Raw genomic sequence first — 19,082 nt, 5'->3', positions numbered from 1 at the left:
TTACAATTATTGTATTCCTCTTCAATATGAGGATAATGATACGAAGTATATATCCACCTTCAAATGATACATATATATATTTCACCGTTTATTGGTTATTGTTTGGATTGAATCAAACATTGTATGTGATGATAGCCAAGCCCTGGACGCTGAGGTCTTTGGCTAAGCGTGGGCTAAAAAGATTGGATCCTAGTTCTATTAGGGTCCAAGGCATGAGTTTATTCTTTGTACAAACTCAGGATTTGTCCTGATGAGCCAGGTTGGGCATGGACCTGTATGTGGGGATCTGGCTTTGGATATCTATTAGTCACGTTGGACAACAAATCTCGTGATGTTTGGGATTGTGTTTAAATAGTATCAGATTGAATTAAATGGCCGCCTGACGGTAGAAAAAGATACCGTACATACATACATATGATCAACGTAACTATGACAAAAAGGTACGAGTGCAGAATGGCGGTTACATGTCACTAGAGGACAAAAGAGAAAAAAAAAATAAAAGGAAACAAGGGAGAGATACAAATCAAGTTTACCAAAATATACTATGAGACTGACCCCTTACTGGAGCTCGGACATCAATTGGCGCCGTCTGTGGAGATGGAGGAGGTCTTATTGTCACCAGAGTTCTCATCCTCATTTCACTCATTGAGATCCACATAACCGATCACGGTGAAATCATAGCGGAAACACTCCAAACAACCTAAGCTCAACTCAGGAAGGTCTACAATTCTCATTCTCTAGCCTAGGAAGTGGGGACAATTGACTTCAGAATAAACAACAATTCATATTTAGTAGTGAACCAAATAACAGGGGTATACCAGGTAAAGGACTCGGTCATGCAAGAGTATTTAGCTAAAGTACGAGTCTTGGAAACCGAGCTCGGTGAGCAAGAATTGTAGTTGAATATAAAAGAATACATCGAGAGGAAAACGCAGAAGCAGACTTACTCAGCAAATTGTCTATAGAAGAGCTAAAGCAACTCCTGGACGAAGTGTATGTGCAGCAAATCAAAGTCCCTACTTTTGAAAAGCTAGCCTCTATAATGCAAGTCGATGAAGAATGAAGCTGGATGACCCCATATCTCGAGTACTTTGAGGCCGAAAAACTGCCAGAAGACAAAGCACAAGCTTGAAAAATCCCGGCTAAAGCTACAAATTACTAGGCGATAATAGAGACTCTATATGGGAGAGGAAAGTCCAACTCATGGTTATGGTGTGTAGGGCCAGAATAGGCATCTGGAATAATCCAAGAAATATATGAGGAGGTCTGCAGAGTTCATGAATGAGTAACCACATTAGCGAATAAGATTTTCCAGCAAGAGTAAGGGAAAAACATTCGTTTATTGGGTAAAGGAGTCCTAATTTTAAAGATGGTGGTGTAAGAATAGTCGCGAAAAAAACAGTGAGAGGAGGAAAGAGTAACAGAGAATACTAAACTCACTATATCAGAAATTCTAGTAGAAGTTATTAGAGAAGTAAGACGTCCCTCGGATTGGAAAATCAACGATTACAGAGAAGAGAAAAAGCAAATAGCAGAAGCAGTACAAGAGTTTGAGCAACGAGTGAAATCAAGAGCGTAAGTTTGAAATGGGTAAAAGCAAAGAAGAGACGTTTTGACAAAATTCTTCTAGAGTCGTGTGGTAATAATTGGTATCTCTAAGTAGACCCCTCATAAATCATGGAATAATTAATGGGTGAGTAAAGGAACACTTGATGATGGCCGAGTCTTGGACGCCTAATCCTTAGCTAAACCCGCGTTAGAAAGATTGGATTTTAGTTCTATTAGGGTCCAATGCACGGGTCTACTCCTTGTACAAGTTCAGTATTTATCCCGATGAGCTGGGCTAATTGTAAACGTGCATGTGGAGGACCTGTCCTTGGATATCCGTTAGTCCCATGAAATAATAAATCTCATGATGTCCGGGATCATATCCAAGTGGCACTAAATGGAATTAAATGGTCGTCTGACAGTAAAAAATGATGCAGTATATTCATATGTACGATCAGCGTGACTATGATAGGAAGGTATAAATGCAAGACGATGGAAGAGAAAATAAATAAATAAAAAATAAAAAAAGAAATAAATCAAACTTACTAAAGTATAGTCTGAACTTGACCCTTATTGAATCTCGAACATCATTACGTATATATATCAGTCTTGAAGGCCATTTATATTGGGGATAAGAATATAAACAACTTAAGCTCATATCAATATTTGAGAATTAAAAAAAAAAATCTTGAATTTAATCATTGTTTAATTAAATATTCATATCTTACTTCATGCAATCACTAAATATATTTTTATCAAATTTATTTTATATAAAGTTGAGCTTAGATTAAATACTCTCTAATAAACATTTTTTAACTAATTTCCAACTCGCAAACGCATAGCTCAACAACACACTATTATTTTTCTCCAATTCTTTTCTTTCTTTTAATTTTACGTAGTTGACAGATGATAATTATCTAAATTGATTTAAATGTTTATATATATATATAGTAAACTCTTTAAAAAAATATACCTGCATTTTCTAATAGCTTTATTTTTATAATTTTTCTTTATCTTATAAAATTTTTATTTTCAATTTGGATTACATTATCTTTTTAATTACTGAATAAATATACAATCACTATAAAAAAAAAGTTATTAAAATTAAAAGGACATATATTGGGTATTGCCAAATTTCAAAGTATTAAATAAATTTTATTAGCAATATTTGATGGGTTTCTATCAAATTTGCTCATGTTATATTCTTGTAAACTTTTTTTTTTGTAATCTAGAATTTCACTTATGAGAAAACATTCATATTAGTTATATGTTACAATAATTTATTTGATATAGTGAATCAATAAGAGATTATTATGTATGATTTAATTTATGATTAAAATTGTATTTTATTTAATAAACTCAAATTTGAGTTTTCACACTCTGAATTTGTATTAACGCCATGTTCGACAATATTAACGGTAGCTATTAATTGTTTTAGTAGTTTATGTAGTGATTAATTACACTTCACAAAATCTTCTTAATTCATTAACTCTACCACTAAATACTAGTGTTTTCAGTAAATAAAAAAAAATTAAATATCATTTTCAAAATCATTGGCAAATGGAGTAAAAAAAAAGCAAGTGATAAATGTGACTAAAATTGAGCTCTTCCTATATTTTATTTTAAAAACAGTTTTTTTCAATAATAATAACACGTGAGTTCAGGCAAGAACATATCAATTTGGCATTTCCTTTGGCTTTATGATCCTGTTAATTCTTTTGTTACTTCTTCTCTGCTTATTAATGGGGCTTATCTGTTAGTTTCAAATGTAATTGAAAGCCAAGCTTGGAACTTTCCTCTCATCTCATCTCTTTTCAATAATAGAAATAAGCATAGTATTCTTTCTATCCCTTTGGGTTTAGCCTCTGGTCCTGATTGTTTTAGTTGGAAATTTGAGCAGAATGGCTTATACTCAGTTAAGAGTGCGTACAAGCTGCTTCAGTCTCACAGCTCTCCTATGCCTTTGATTTCAAGGGTGTGATCTAAGCTTTGGTAGTGTCCTGTTTCTTTTAAGGTTCTAAATTTTGCTTAGCGTGCTCTTTCTAACGTGTTTTCTTGTGTTTCTGTTTTGCAACGCCATCAGGTGCAGGTATCTTCTATTTGTCCTGTATGTAATCGAGGGACTAAAATAATTATGCATGTTTTAGTTCAATGTCCTTTTGCTCGGAAAGTTTGGATGTTAACTGCTTTGGATTGGCAAATTTCTGGTTTGCCTATTTTGATGGATTGGTTTTGTGAGATTTTTATTCGAGTTTCACCTGATATGAGCATGTTAATTCTTATGGTTTGTTGGGCTTTTTGGACGAACTGCAATTCTATTGTCTGGGATCACACTGGTAAATCTCCAGATCAAGTGTTTCATATGGCTATTCATTTTCTTCAGAACTGGTATGCAATTTTTTTTCTAACTTTGTCTTCTGTTTTTGCATATCCTTGCCGTCCTTGGCAGCGACTACCTAAAGGTCGAATGAAGGTTAATGTTGATGCCTCTATAGGTGCTAATATGAGTTTTATTGGTTTTGGTGCTGTGGTTCGAAATGTTGCTAGTCATTTTATTGTAGCACAGACTTGACGTCAAAGGAGTTTGCATTTGTGAAGTCTTAAGTTGGATCAAAGATTAGGGATGGCAACGTGTTTTTATAGAATCTGATGTGCGCTCCATTATTCAAGCTATTAATTCTCCTAGTTTCACAGATTCATTTTTTTTAATTTGATTGTTTTTTATTATAAATTTTTTATTGATGAGATTTTTAAAGTTAAATATTATTTTAGCTATAAAACTGAGCGAATGCAATTATCCACTTATTAGTCATGGGTGCTCATTCCAAGTCAGACTTGAGATTGGATTGATATCTCTCCCCTTTCTATTGTTCTAGAGTAATCTATTTTCATTTTTAATAATAATAATAATAATAATAATAATAATAATAATAATAATAATAATAATAATAATAATAAGTGTATGTAGTTAAATAATTTTAATTAGCTAACCATTACCCTAAATGGAAAAACTATTTAACTAAAGAAAATTACTTTTTATCCTTATCTTTAATAAATTATTTTAGATTATAAGTGTTTTATTTACTCACTTGTAAGCTTATTATTGGTTACCCTTCTATTAAGTAATCCTATAGACAACCAATTTTGTAATAGAGATTCTGGAAATCAAGAGATCATCCTGAGTTGGACATCCTACACTTCAAATATTGAGCAGATTCACTGATTAGAACACAGTATTTTCCATATAAATACACTAATTTATTGACATAATTTATATTTGGAAAGTAGATATCAGATTTTCCATAATCTCATTTTAGTACAAGGCAAGCTGAGTTGTGAGTTGACACGTTTTCAGAAGGGTTGTTGAGTAGTGTTCTTCTTAGAAACCTCATCAGAGTGGAGATTTTCTTCCATTTTTGGAAAATACAGCATTCATTGATCTTTCTCTCTATAAATCTAATCATCTCCTCAATTTTCTTTCATACCAAACAAGTTTAAGAAAAAAAAAAACTCATCCACAACTAGAATGTCAGAGGAGAGCTCACAATGGGATGTTGATAACAGAAAAATGAAAAGGAAGGTCCAAGAAGAACCCATGAGCATACCTGAAGAAACAGACCTCTCGCTTGATCTTAGGCTTTCCAGCAATGAAGTTGATGTTGATGAACCCAAGCTAGAGCTTAATTTGTTGGGTTTTCTTGATCATGGTAGTGGAAAGGGTTTGGAATCAGGAGATCGAAACAAGAAGACAGAAGGGAAAAGATTCTTCCATTGTAAATACTGCAACAAGAAGTTCACCAATTCTCAAGCACTTGGTGGGCATCAAAATGCTCACAAACGCGAAAGATCATTGCAGAAAAGAGAGAAAGGACTAGATTTAGTTCCTTACAGATTCATGGGTGCTTCCTTGTATCCATTTGCAGGCACAGGAGGATCTGAATTCCCTAATCATGGCATTAGCATGTTCCCTAAACCACCTTATAGATTCTCCCTCCACCATGGGGGACCTGGATTTGCCTACGAAGGTTGGTCCAGGCCTCCTGCCATGAACCCGCAGGCATCCATGCAGGACAACCGTTGGGCTGCTAATGGTGCATTTCCACCTCTGGAGCTCATGGGAATGAATCGTAGGCCTCCATTAGGTAGCAGAGTTGAGAGTTCTTCACTTGCTAATCTGAATGTTGGTGGTGGTGGTGGTCATCTTGATCATGATCTTTCATGAATTACTGCTTGTGGGAAACCTAACTGTGATCTTGCAGGGCATGAAACCTTTTGAATAATCTGTGTCCTTTCAATTGTGCTCGACAGATGCAATACAAGCTTCTGCTCCTGATTTGTATTGGTTTTTTTTTTTTTTTTTTGTTCTCCAAAAAGCATAAAATAAAATCTCATCTAGTTTGAAACTTAGTTTTATTATGTAATATGTTTGGTATTAGCTGATTCCCTAAATTTTTGTTGTAATATCGAAACAGCCGGATTATGTTACAGTTGCATAACATGGCTTATCGTATGCATGCATTCGTTATTCTTTTTTCTCTCTTCTTCTCGACTCTTCCCCTCTTCATCCTAGGGTACAACCCCTGTTCTAGCCAGTGTGTGGCTCTTTTCTGTTCCTTCTTTGCAGAGGAGAGTCTCCCTCTCATCCCTTGCAGAGGAGAGTCTACCTCTCCCTCTCAATATGAGTTTTTTTTTTTTTCCTTCTCTCTCATCGCTGAGAGTTGTAGATAGATTTTTGGGTTTTGGTTGCATATTTGATGCTTTATTAATGAAAGGGTCTATGGAAGATCTGCAACGCGGCCGTGAAGAACAGACCTTCGGGAGGCTTGCATGTGATGGCTAGTGACTGCTTTTGGATAGCCAGTGTGTTGCTTCTTTAGATTTTGAGGTTCCTTTTGTTTGACGAAAGGAACACTAGATTCATTCATGATGATGGTAATAAATCAAGTTCGAGTATCATTAGGATGAGTTTGAGTAATATAATTGAGATTATAATAAACTTTAGATTTAGTAATAATTATTGACGGATTTTAAATCAAATTTTATAAATTGATTATGTTTACATAAATTAATATATACTAAATTAAATATGAAAATATTTTTGCAATAATATTTATAAATTTTAAGGATTATATTTTAAATAAATAAAATATAATTATTTTTATAAAAATTTAAAATATAAATTATTAATAAAATGTTTTCATATAATTTAGGGTAATTTACGATTTAGTCCCTGGGTATTGCCATTATTAACAAGTCAGTCCCTGTATTTTCAGAAATCTATTAAAACGTCCTTATGTTTTCTCTCCGTTAACAAAATAGTCCTTCTGTCTATTTTTGCCGTTAAAAATATAGTAAAAGACTAAATTACCCCCAATTATTTTTCTCCTCCTCCTCCTTCCTTTTCTTCTTCATCAATTCTTCTTCATTTTGCTTCTTCTTCTTCTGCTTCTTCTCCTTTTTCTTCTTTTGCTTCTTTTTCTTCTTTTTCTTCTTTATCTTCTTCTTCTTCTTCTCATTCTTCTCCTTCTTCTCATTCTTCTCCTTCTTTTTCTTCTTTCTCTCCTTCTTCTTCTTCTTCTCCTTCTTCTTCTTTTTCTTCTTTCTCTTCTTCTTCTTCTTCTTATTCTTCTTCTTCTTCTTCTTCTTCTTCTTCTTTTTCGGAGGAGGAGGAGGAGGAGGAGGAGGAGGAGGAGGAGGAGGAGGAGGAGGAGGAAGAGGAAAGAAAAGATAGGGACTATTTTGTTGATAAAAAGAAACAATAAGGATGTTTTAATAGATCTGAGAAAAGATAGGGATTATTTCGTTGACAAAAAGAAACAATAAGGACGTTTTAATATATTTCTAAAAATATAGGGAGAGACGATTTCGTTGACAGAAAGAAACGATGAGGAGTGACTATTTCGTTGACTTAAATAAACGATAAGGATGTTTTAATAGATGTGAGAAAAGATAGGGACTATTTCATTGATGGAAAAAAATAATAAGGACGTTTTAATAAATATGAAAAAAGATAAAAATATTTTAATAGATTTTCGAAAATATAAGGACTAACTTGTTAATAATTACAATATACAAGGACTAAATAAATGGTTTTATTTGAGGGTAAAATTGGATTTTAAAAATTTTCTCTCTCCTCCTTTATCTAATTTTAACAGAAAATAGGACGGAAGGACTATTTCGTTGACGGAAATAAAACATAAGGACGTTTTAATAGGTTTCTAAAAATACAGGGACTGACTTATTAATAATGGCAATACCCAGGGACTAAATCGTAAATTACCCTATAATTTATTACTTATATATAAACTTAAGTAAATTCAAATAAAAGTTCTTAATTAAAACCTAGTATCGTCATTAATTGAGAACTCATTTATTTTTTAATTTATTACATTTTAAATTATATCAAAAATATTATTATCTTTTAAAAGTTAAAAACAAACTTATTTTTTAAATATTTTTTAAAAAATTGATCATATTGCACCAAATAATACCTGAGAAATATTCTATCCGTTGCTTATATTTATGTATAGGTATGTTTAAATCCTATCTCATTATTATATAGTTGGCTAAATTTAAAAAATAAAGTGATATGCAAAAAAAGAAAAAAAGAAAAAAAAATCTTTTAAGGACATTTTTAACGAGTTATTTACTGTATTTTAAAAACTTACTGAAACATTCACAAGTTGTGATTTTATTAAGCACTTTAACACTACCACATATTCCAGCAATTTTTCTTAATTAAATTTCAAATAAATTGGTATTTAGTCCCTAAAATTTCTATCATTGTTAACACTTCCTTTCATCTATTCTTGTAAAACATATTAAAAATTCACTTTTATAAAGGTATAATCATCTTTCTTTTAAGTATTATAAGCTCAATAGTAACAAAAGTGTTTAAAAGAGATTTTTCAAATTGTTTATAAAGAATTTGTTTTTCTCTTAAGAGTTGTAAACCGTTTCCATATACAATTAAGAGAGAGAGAGAGAGAGAGAGCGAGAAGAGAATTCGATGCTACTAATTCCATTATAAATCCTTAAAAGGCCAGTGTTGTATGCTGCAATAATGCTAACTATAACACTTGTATTATGACGTAAACAATAAAAAAGCTAAACCCAGCAAAGTGGCAGTACAAATACATCTGTTCTTCAAACAGTAATGTGGTCTCAGAGACTAATATAAACATAAACACATCTCACATGGTAGCTTCTACCTCAGGATCAGTTTCGATCGGCACAGTAGGTAACTTACTGCCACCTCTCAAACGTGAAGATACATTGTCAATAGCAGAATTTAGTTGGCTGATTTTTGCATTCAAGGTCTGCCTGGTCTTCTGTTTCAGGAAAGTGAAGAATGTCAAAAAATTAAATCAGTCCTACCAAAATTCCTATTAGCAATAGAAAATGATATTACCTCTAAACCTTCATCGTAATATATTGGTCGCCTGGCACGCCGAAACCCATATTCATCTTCATTTAGCAGGGATCTTCTTATCTGCAGCAGTAGGAAACAAACAAAAATAAAACCAGCACTTGCACTATAAACCAGCTTCAAGAGAACTATATTTCAAAAGTAGGGAGCAACAACAAAATCCGCATTGACTCCATCCAGCACATTTAGTAGATAATGGAAAAGGAATTTGCTTCTTTTATGCACTGAAAAAGCTTCATCAATTATTACTCATTAAGATGAGACTTGTAGACTTCTGGCAATCAAGTGAAAATACAGCTATAAATGCAGAGATATATAAGGAAATAATAGCATAATAATAGTACTGCTAATTAACTGTTTAATCATGTTCCACCATCATCACCATTTGATTGGCCAACACAAAGCCAAGGGTGAATGCCCACATCATTGAGTGGACAACAGAGAACTGAGCAACAAAGTGACATTAAACAGCACTTCAACATCAATATTTTTCAATGTAGTAAGCATAATGGAGAAAGAAGTGTATAGGCATATTACATTGTAATAACCTTCGTAAGCTACATACTTCCTGTTATTAAGGAAGGGGAAAAAAAAAGCAATTATCCAATTCATTAACTACTACATTTTATGGATGCACAACACAAATTTTAAGAAGCATGGACATCCATCTGCAAGATTCAGTCGTGCAAGGCTCAACAACATACCAAGCGCCAGAGATATTATGCAACTTTCCAGCCTTGTATTGCATTTAAATGAAGGAAATGCTTGCCTTAGCAGACACTTTAATTACCATCTTTTTTGGATCCTTAGATGGAGAATTTTTAATGCCAAAAAGTACAAAAAGTAAAATAAATACATCTAATTACCTGAGGAGCAAAAATATAAGCTAAAGTTCCAAATATGGCACCCCCTATAAGAAAACCAGCAACAAAATCGCTGCCACCACCCTTACTACCATCTCTGCACGTATCAGAAGAAATGATAAGACAAATACCTAAACTAGGGTAAGCAGGGTACACACAGAGAGTATTAAAATAATGGAAGTCAGATGGACCATAAAAATACTAAGCTAGATTAACTAGAAAACTGTAAGAATACAGTAAATAAAATAGAAAAAAGAATCCATTCCAGCCTTTCAGAATCAATTAAGGAGAGGAAACCCTTATAAAAAGAACTTTTTAATCCACATAAAAAATGATGCATTAAATCATAAACTCGAAGAATGAGAATAATAGTGGCATAAAACATGGCACCCTAATAGAGTTAAGAGCAATTATCAATAATGAGATGGGAAGATAAACTGAATTTGGATTTCAATGGCAGTTTCCCTTCTGAAAAAGGCTCCACAGCACAAGAAAAGAGAAATACTCTAGCTCAAACTAGCCCAGCAATGGCTGTCTAAAAGAGAAAATCACAACTTACCCTCCTCTACCACTACTAATTATTTATACAACAATAAAGATTCTCTCTCTCTCTCCAGGTACTATCCGAGAATCACTCAAACTTGATAACCACCTATTTTGTCCATTTCCAGCTTGGCAAGTCTGGAACCTTCATTTGGGAATCATGCTACACTTTCCTTTAACATTTTTTCTGTAGTAAACCCTCAAGGGTTTCGGCCCATGGTTCATGCTTTCTAGATCACTAGATGGGCTGCTGCTATCAATGCTTCCCTTCTGAAGGACAGCCTTGTCATCAAGGCTGAAGGCTGGAAATTGATTTACAAAAATCATAGTAGTTCATCCAGATGGCTTCTTCAATGGGCTTATTTTTCCATTTAACCAACAACTGATCCATTTTGCATCCCTCCCTCACATCTTAATTCTTTTGCAAAATTGCCTTTGGTTCAACTGGAAGCTCATCAACCGACAAGTCTTTGGGTAGTTTTTTGGGGGGTAAGAGCCGACCACTTTCTTCAATTGTAATACATGAAAAACAGAGTGTATTCTTGCTTCTTCAGGCAATTGCAAACGATATGCCACCTTTCCCACTTTTTGGATAATTTTAAATGGTCCAAAGCAACAAGCTCCCAATTTAGTGTGAATTACCCCTTTTATAGATGTTTGTCGATGAGGTCTGATTTTCAAAAATATCAAATCACCTTCTTAGAATTCCAATCCCCTGCAATTTTTATTTGCAACTCTGACCATAGCATGTTTGTGATTATAAGATAGTTGCCTTAATAACTCATCTCTAGTGCTTGGCTCTTGCACTACTACTTCAGCCTTTTGTCTCCCCTGGTAAGAACTGGTATAGCGTTGGTGGTGCTCTCCCATAAATTGCTTCAATGGAGTCATCCCAGTAGCTGTGTGATAGCTTGTATTGTACCAGAATTCTGCCCAGCATAGCCACTTATGCCACTGCTTCGGTTGCTCAAATGAAAAACACCTCAAATAAGTTTTCAACCCATGATTCAAAACTTCTGTATGTCCATCCGTTTTAGGGTGATAAGCGATGCTCATCCTTAATTGGGTGCCTTGAAGACAAAAAAGCTCAGTCCAAAAATGGCTCATGAAAACAGGGCCACAATCACTCACAATTGTTCATGGCATACCATGCAGTCGGACAATTTATTTCATAAATTTCTTAGCTACTGTTTTCGCCGAATAAGGATGTTCAATGCAATAAAATGTGCATATTTTAAATACCTGTCAACTACCACCAAAATTGCATCAGCCCCATGTGAAGTAGGCAACCCAGTGATGAAGTCTATTGCTATGTCTTCCCAAACTCTCATTGGTATTAGAAGAGGTCGTAATAAACCGGCAAGGGAAAGTGTTCATATTTATACATTTGGCCTCCAAGGCATTCAGATACAAATTTCTGCACCATCTTCATCATTGCCAAAAGAGATTGGATGCCAGTCCCTTATAAGTTCAGAATGCACCCAAGTGCCCCCCGTTGGTGTTGAATGAAATTCGGCCAAGAGTTTGGGAATGCTAGGAGAATTTGCAGGCAGAACAATCATTCCTCTATAAAACAGTTTGTCTTGCACCAATGTATATGCTCCACTAGAGTTTCCCTCTTTTTTCAGCTTCTAAATTATATCTTTTAGAAAAGAATCGTTTGCTATCTCCTTTTCAATTATATTCCAATCCAGCCAGTTTGAGCAAGTGAGGGCTTGTGCTTGCACCCCCACCGCTTGCCACTGTGGTCTTGCACAAGTTTAGCTCCACATCGAGCTAGTCCACCTTCTCTCGTAGTCGACGTCGGGTTTCCTCCAGCTCTTCAATTCTTGATAAGGCATCAGTTGCAGAATTAAAGGACCCAAGCTTGTACAGGATTTTAAAATCATAACCCAATAGTTTTGCTCCCCAACATTGTTGCGCAAGTGTGTTAATCTGTTGCTCCAGCAAGTGTCTCAAACTACTCTTGATAAGTATGCACCAAGAATTTCTGCCCCAATAGATAAGGTCTCCAATGTCTAATTGCAAGGACAAAAGCCCTCATTTCACGCTCATAAGTAGATTTAAATAAATTTTTGTGAGAAACATTTACTAAAATAGGTAATTGGTCTTCTTTCCTGCATCAACACAACTCCCAGCCCTATTCTCGACGCATCACATTCAACCACAAATGTTTTATTAAAGTCAGGTGTGGCAAGAACAGGAGCGGTCACCAGAACTTGTTTAAGAGTTTGAAATACCTCCTGTGTTGTTTGTGTCAACCTAAGTCTCCATTTGTGTTCCTTTTTTAACAAGTGATTCAACGACCGTGCAATACTTGCATACCCTTTGATGAATGTCAACCCGAGAAATCCAGGAACACCCTTTAGAGTTTTTGGAATTGGCCAGTTCAACACACTAAACACCTTTGCAGGATCCATAGCTACACCCTGATAAGATATTACATGGCCTAAATATTCCACTCTTATTTGACCGACTTGACTGTAAACTGCTGATTGCATAGTAATTGCAAAACTATTTTTAACTGCTGCAAATGTTTTTCCCAAGTTCTGTTGTATATCAGAATTCCCAAGTTCTGTTGTATATCAGAATATCGTCAAAGAAGACCAATACAATTTTCGTAAATAAGGCCTAAATAGATTGTTCATAGTGGCTTGGAAGGTTGCTGAAGCATTGGAGAGCCCAAATAGCATAACCACAAACTCGTAATGTACCGAATGAGTAAGGCTGTCTTTGGAATTTCAGATTCCTTGACCTGAATTTGATGGTACTCAAGATTTTAGGTCAAGATACTAGGTCTAGCTTGGAGAAATATCTTGACCGCTGTAATTCATCCAGCAATTCGCTTATGATTGGAATAGGATACTTGTGAGGAATTGTCACCTTATTTAATGTCTAGTAATCCACACAAAATCTCCAATTTCCATCTTTTTTCTTAACCAAGAGAACTAGACTCGAGAAGGGACTGGTACTGGATCTGATAATTCCTGCAGTTAACATCTCCCCAACCAATTTTTCAATTTCGTCCTTCTGAAAGTGACTGTAGCAATACGAACGAACATTTACTATTGTTACACCCGACACCAATGGAATGACGGGATCAGTAGGTCTATTTGGAGGTAAACTAGTAACTTTTCCAAACACTTTATCAAAAGAGCTGAACAATTGTTATACTTGAAACTGTTGTTCTTTATTAACAACTTATCTCAGTACCTTCAAAAGAGCTTTCTATGGGTTGAAAAATTTCCCATAAAAGCAAAGTAGCATCCACATCCTTCAATTTGTGCAGACGGGAGATCGAAACTGGAGCTCATGTGAAAGTTGGGTTGCCTTCAATAGTTATCGGCCGTCCTGAGTGAGAGAAAATCATCTTCATAGTTAACCAACTAATCCTAACTTCTTTGAGAGTCTCGAGCCAAGCAATACCCAAAATTAAATCCACACCTAGAGAAAATAAAAAACAATCGGCCTTAATTTCCAAATCACCCACATCAATTTTGATACTTCAACAAAGTCCTAAAAACTGAACCCGATGCCATCACCCAAATAGGGTATCTTCCATAGGCAACCCTAATTTAGAAACCAATTTACCTGACACAAAATTGTGACTGGCACCTCTGTCTATCATGATAGTAATGGTATAATTCCCTATTTTCCCCTGCAGCTTCATAGTCTTTGGAGAAGATATTCCGCCCACAGAATATAACAATAGCTCCATCTTTGAAAAATGGGCATTGTCTGAAATCATTATCGGCTGATCATCTGGCTCCAAAATCGCCGCATCGGCTTCCGTTTCTTCTTGGGGCTCTTCATCTTTGCCGACAATTATAGCCCGGAGAGAATTATTCAGGCACTCATGTGTAGGCGAGAAGGGCTACTTGCATTTGTAACACACTCACTTAGCTCTCAGATCCAAAAACTCCTGATGGGTATACTGTCTAGCAGGTTGATTACGGTGATAGTTTTGTGGAATTTTGGTATTTGAAGAGGAAGGCGAAGGTGGGGCTTTTGGGATTAAAGAAGAATATTTAGGAGCTAGAAGTGCAGGATAATGGGTTTTATTTGTTGGGGATGATGTGTTTAAAGGGCTGGTAGGTCTATAAGTAGTGATGGGTTCAACTCTTAGCCCGAAACCAAAAGCCAAACGAGGCCCGCCATCTCCGGAGCTTCGACCCTGAGGTTTTGATAACTGCAGAAATTGAATTTCCAGTTCAATCTCTCTTGCGACAGCCATAGTGTGTTGAAAATCAACTACTTCATGAGAGCGAATCCTCACCTTGATTTCATCCCGTAATTTGCTCAAAAAATAACGTAAACATTGCTGGTCATTTAACCCTTCCACTTGAGATGCTAATGCTACAAAAGCATCAACATATTCATCCACAAAGAAATTTTGCCGAAGAGTTGCAAGCCGCTCATAGAGATTACTCCTCATGTCCCCACCATAGCGTCGCAACAGCTCCTGGGTTAGCTGAGCCCAAAAAATATTAGAATTATGTTGCTTAATCCACCTCAACCAATGGAGAGCTGGTCCTTCCATACACACCAGGACTAACTGCACCTTCATGTCTTCCCTAGTGTTGTTTAATACAAAATACTCATCTGCCCTAGCTAACCAGCCTATAAGGTCTACTCCATCAAAGTTGTGCATTTCCACCTTTTTGATGGCCAAGGAATTACCTTCTACTATTACTGGTTGTTGAATAGGTAAAATATTAGAGTGGGTGCCTTCTGTCGGTGATTGGGTGGAAGCTTTAGCCTCATCCATATGTGCCTTCCCTTTGACTAAGGATGTAAGTAACGACTCCAACCTGGTGAACCTCTGTTCCTGCTCCATTTTAAGAGCAGTCATCCTTTGCTCTTATTCAAGCTTCATAGAAGCAATAACTTCTTCCAGATTTTCCACGCTCTTCTCCACTTGTTCAATACATGATTCTACTCCTCTCTCCCTTCGAGTTTTGGTCATGGAGTTTTCGGATCTGGCAGGTCGGATCAAATTGATAGAATTAAGAGCAATTATCAATAATGAGATGAGAAGATAAACTGAATTTGGATTTCAATGGCAAGTTCCCTTCTGAAAAAGCCTCCACAGCACAAGAAAACAAAAATACTCTAGCTCAAGCTAGCTCAGCAATGGCTGTCTAAAAGAGAAAGTCACAACTTACCCTCCTCCTCTACCACTAATTATTTATAAAATAATAAAGATTCTTTCTCTCTTCATATACTATTGGAGAATCACTCAAACCTGATAACCACCTATTTTGTCCATTTTCAGCTTGGCAAGTCCGGAATCTTCATTTGGGAATCATGCTATCCTTTCCTTTAACATTTCGTGTAGTAAACTCTCAAGGGTTTCGGCCCATGGTTCATGCTTCCTAGATCACTAGATGGGCTGCTGCTATCACACCCACAATACAAGCACATGTCCCATCAGCAACAGGCAACAGACGAATGTAGAACAAAGGTGAAAAAATTGGAGAATATAGAACAAAGGTGAAAAAAACAAAGGCAGATATGAGCCGATTAACTTTTCCCACCTCAATCATATGTGTTCATTTAAATATAATAGGAAAAAACAATAAACAGACGAATGACTATTAACTATCATGGATATAGAAAAAGCATACTAGAGTTTTGGAAAGAAAGTGCTTAATTATTCCCTCAAACAAAATGGATTATATAGCTTTGAAAGTGAATCAATTAGGAAATACAATTAATAAGATCCCTACAACTAATCCATATAATCTATCTGATAATTTACACGATCATAATATTCACATAGACAATATTCTAACAACTACTGAAAGCACTCTGGCAAAAAGATAAAATGTCTTGTGTCTCAGCTTCAATGTTCTTCAGTAGGCATTCCCATATAATTTATTTGGATGTTCTTTATACAGAAAATGAGACCAGAATAACGTACTTGTATTCAGCACGAACTGACAACTTGCGGTTTCCCACCTTGTCTGACTTCCTTAGAATCGTCAGTTTAGGTGTTTTTGCAAATGAACTGGACTTTGAGGACCAAAGCTCATTTGCCTTCAATTGAGATCCACCTAGAACCAAACAAAAGGATTCCCATAATATGAGAACTCTACAAAGATCACAGTCCATGGAAAGTTTTTAACTTCATTTTTCTTTAGAGAAAAAGAAAAGACCAGAAGTGATATTTTGGTTCCTAGTTCATGTATATGTACTTATAGCCTATTTGTGGTAACAAAAGACTTTACTAATAAAATATAATCTTGGCATGACCATGCGCCATCTGATGTACTAATTGTCGTATAAAAATCTACTCAAGTTCCTAGAGCTATAAATTTCAATAATTTTGCTTATAAACAAGTTAAAAGCTGACGTTATTAACCCCCCCCCCCCCCCCCAAAAAAAAAAAAAAATAAAAATACAGGGGATAAAGTAATACTAGTCATAGGCTTTAGTAAATTATAGCCTTTTAACACCAAGTGCGCAGTTCGTACTCCATTCACCCACTAAACAGAAGGAAAAAATAATAATAAAAAAAAATCCAGTCTACTACTGTCATTTTGAGACATAACACTTTTTTACCATTTCTGCAGATCATACTTATTACAACAAAATGAACAGTTAAGAAACTAAAGAAATCATCTAGATCTACATGAAGCAATCTATTTGTTGTAGATCAAATATCAGAAAGGCAAAGAGCGTAAACAAATCAGAAAACAGGTCCAATATATACGTTATGGATCTACTGCCAGGAAACTTAATTACTAGCTGTAATACCAAAGAAACTAATACAACTATGAAGACTTGTAACTTTAAGAAATATACATCTGTAAAAGCCACCCAATAAAAACCTTAATCTACACAAATTGGATAAAATTAGTGATAATTACAAAAATCAAAAGAAAAATCCTATACAATGATGAAATAAAAAGAATTAACCAAATATTAATCTGTAACAGAATATATAAACAAAAAATAAAATTTCAAAATGACACTACCAAACAATAAAAGCAACCAGTCGTGTTGTCTATGGTAGAGTAAGTGAATTACGTTTAACTTAATTTTCTTGCGAATTCCAAGTTTTATTGCCAACCAAACAAACAAACAAACAGTAAAAAAAAATTAAATAAAATGTTGATTGTTTACCTGAGATTGATATTGGAACGAAACTGGTCGCCATGATAGAAGGAAAAGATCGAGAGCGAGAGAGGAGAAGAGAAGAGGGAGTATTTATGCCAGAAGCGTGGAAGAAATGATTATCAAAAAATTTTAAACAGCTCTTTATTTTCTGAGTTGGCTTAAATTCCATATATACCCTTTTGTTGGAAGGCATTGGAAATTTTTTGAAGCATAGTTGTACATTATTAAATTAAATATTTACATTAATATTAGAACTGTTAAACGGATTTTTATGTCATATAAAATTTGTAATGGTTGCTTCCAATCATTTTTAGATTTTAAATGATGATAATGAAATTTTAAATTTATGTTAATTAAATCAAGTATATATAAATCTTTGTTACCATTTAATTCTATGCAAAATTGACTTTACATTCATAGTAAAACTACAAAGTTTTTGACATTTTGATTTGTCATTCTAGATTATCTCTTTTATTTATTTGTTTTCTCTATCACTAATTTATTATATTTTAATATTGAAATATTCAATTCGTTATATTAGATGTGATAAATCACAGTAATGTTAAACACTCGATATACAATTAATTAACAAAATAAAATATTCGAAAGATATTTTATTTTATAATTAAAGTTTAGTATAGGATAAATTTTTGTAAGTGATTTATTTATAATGATTATAGACAAAATATCTTTATTTTTTTTTAAGTTGAAAATAGGATTTACTCTTATTAAAAATAAAGGGCTAACAAACAGTGCTCACAACGGTACCATGAAGGACAAACCAGACACATAACGACGGCCCCTGCGGTGGAGCCCAAGACGGTTATTGGTTTTGCTTTGGACGATCCGCCTGCGACCATGGGTGACTTATCCCTTACTAAAGCAACCAAAATAAAGAATTTTCCCTATCATTTTATCTAATTCGAATATTGTAAAGGTTGCGAGTGCATGCCCTCCTAGACCTAGTCCTCCTAGTTCATGGAGAACACCCTCGGTATTTATGTTTTCTTTTTTTCAGAATTAGAACACCGTATCCACTGAATCCAAGTAAAAAAAGAAGTAAAAATTTGCATCATCCGCAAAGTGGCTAGCAGTTACTTCCCATCCCTAGGTTTCGCAAAGTGGCCATCAGTTACTTCCCATCCCTAGGTTTTCGCTGGATGGAAAAACGATTTCGCAATTTTCAGATTGAAGTTTACATGAACTTCACAGATTCAACATTTGGTATCGACTTTTATATTAAAAAGTATTAAATTCATTTTTATATAAAATTCACAACAGCACCTAATCAGAATATGGCATGTCAATTTCACATTTTTTTTGTATTTTTCTCGAAGAATGACTTCAAAACAAAAGAATTGCTCAAATTAAAAGAACTCACCGCAGGGCCAGCCTGTGAGCGTTGGTCACAATATATAGTTGATAATGCTTCCTATTTGATTGAAGATTTCATTACACGGGGTAACACACCAAGAAGCCGAAAAATGATTGCCTCAAGGCATTACATATTCCCTATCATAACCTGTGATCAGGGCGGCTCGTAGGAAAATTCTCTCCATACAGACACCACTACAAGG

At 34.8% G+C, this 19,082-nt stretch overlaps 3 protein-coding genes across 4 annotated transcripts; 2 read left to right on the top strand and 1 right to left on the bottom strand.

The window, feature by feature from the left end:
• Positions 1-1,976: 1,976 nt before the first annotated feature.
• Positions 1,977-4,120, top strand: LOC110621620. Its single transcript, XM_021765885.1, has 3 exons — positions 1,977-2,024; positions 3,449-3,523; positions 3,632-4,120. The coding sequence occupies exons 1-3, from the start codon at positions 1,977-1,979 to the stop codon at positions 4,118-4,120; spliced, it is 612 nt and encodes a 203-aa protein (XP_021621577.1).
• Positions 4,121-5,074: 954 nt separating this feature from the next.
• LOC110620018 (zinc finger protein 3) lies at positions 5,075-5,770 on the top strand. The gene has a single exon (XM_021763568.2). It carries the CDS (start codon positions 5,075-5,077, stop codon positions 5,768-5,770), a length of 696 nt encoding a protein of 231 aa, XP_021619260.1.
• Positions 5,771-8,550: 2,780 nt separating this feature from the next.
• Positions 8,551-17,664, bottom strand: LOC110620109. Of its 2 annotated transcripts, none has more exons than XM_021763692.2 (5): positions 17,512-17,664; positions 16,307-16,439; positions 9,844-9,937; positions 8,960-9,040; positions 8,551-8,879 (listed from the first exon to the last, which is right to left on the bottom strand). In XM_021763692.2, the coding sequence occupies exons 1-5, from the start codon at positions 17,543-17,545 to the stop codon at positions 8,742-8,744; spliced, it is 480 nt and encodes a 159-aa protein (XP_021619384.1). In that variant the 5' UTR covers positions 17,546-17,664; the 3' UTR covers positions 8,551-8,741. The 2 variants fall into 2 exon arrangements, with proteins under 2 accessions (XP_021619384.1, XP_021619385.1); XM_021763693.2 differs by having other exon boundaries at positions 8,551-8,876.
• Between the last annotated feature and the right edge of the window lie 1,418 nt (positions 17,665-19,082).

The sequence above is a fragment of the Manihot esculenta genome, chromosome 8 (assembly GCF_001659605.2).
Source record: "Manihot esculenta cultivar AM560-2 chromosome 8, M.esculenta_v8, whole genome shotgun sequence".
NCBI lineage: Eukaryota > Viridiplantae > Streptophyta > Magnoliopsida > Malpighiales > Euphorbiaceae > Manihot > Manihot esculenta.
This window is presented reverse-complemented; position numbering and strand designations above follow the sequence as displayed.

What these genes read in the sequence shown, in the direction of transcription:
- LOC110621620 (XM_021765885.1), top strand. Translation starts at nt 1,977, where the DNA reads ATGATGCAGTATATTCATATGTACGATCAGCGTGACTATGATAGGAAG. An exon ending in AGCGTGACTATGATAGGAAG is followed by an intron (nt 2,025 to 3,448) that starts GTATAAATGCAA and finishes AAATTTGAGCAG; the next exon opens with AATGGCTTATACTCAGTTAA. An exon ending in CTATGCCTTTGATTTCAAGG is followed by an intron (nt 3,524 to 3,631) that starts GTGTGATCTAAG and finishes CAACGCCATCAG; the next exon opens with GTGCAGGTATCTTCTATTTG.
- LOC110620018 (XM_021763568.2), top strand. Translation starts at nt 5,075, where the DNA reads ATGTCAGAGGAGAGCTCACAATGGGATGTTGATAACAGAAAAATGAAA.
- LOC110620109 (XM_021763692.2), bottom strand. Translation starts at nt 17,545, where the DNA reads ATGGCGACCAGTTTCGTTCCAATATCAATCTCAG. An exon ending in CGTTCCAATATCAATCTCAG is followed by an intron (nt 16,440 to 17,511) that starts GTAAACAATCAA and finishes GTTTGGTTCTAG; the next exon opens with GTGGATCTCAATTGAAGGCA. An exon ending in ATTACGATGAAGGTTTAGAG is followed by an intron (nt 8,880 to 8,959) that starts GTAATATCATTT and finishes TTCCTGAAACAG; the next exon opens with AAGACCAGGCAGACCTTGAA.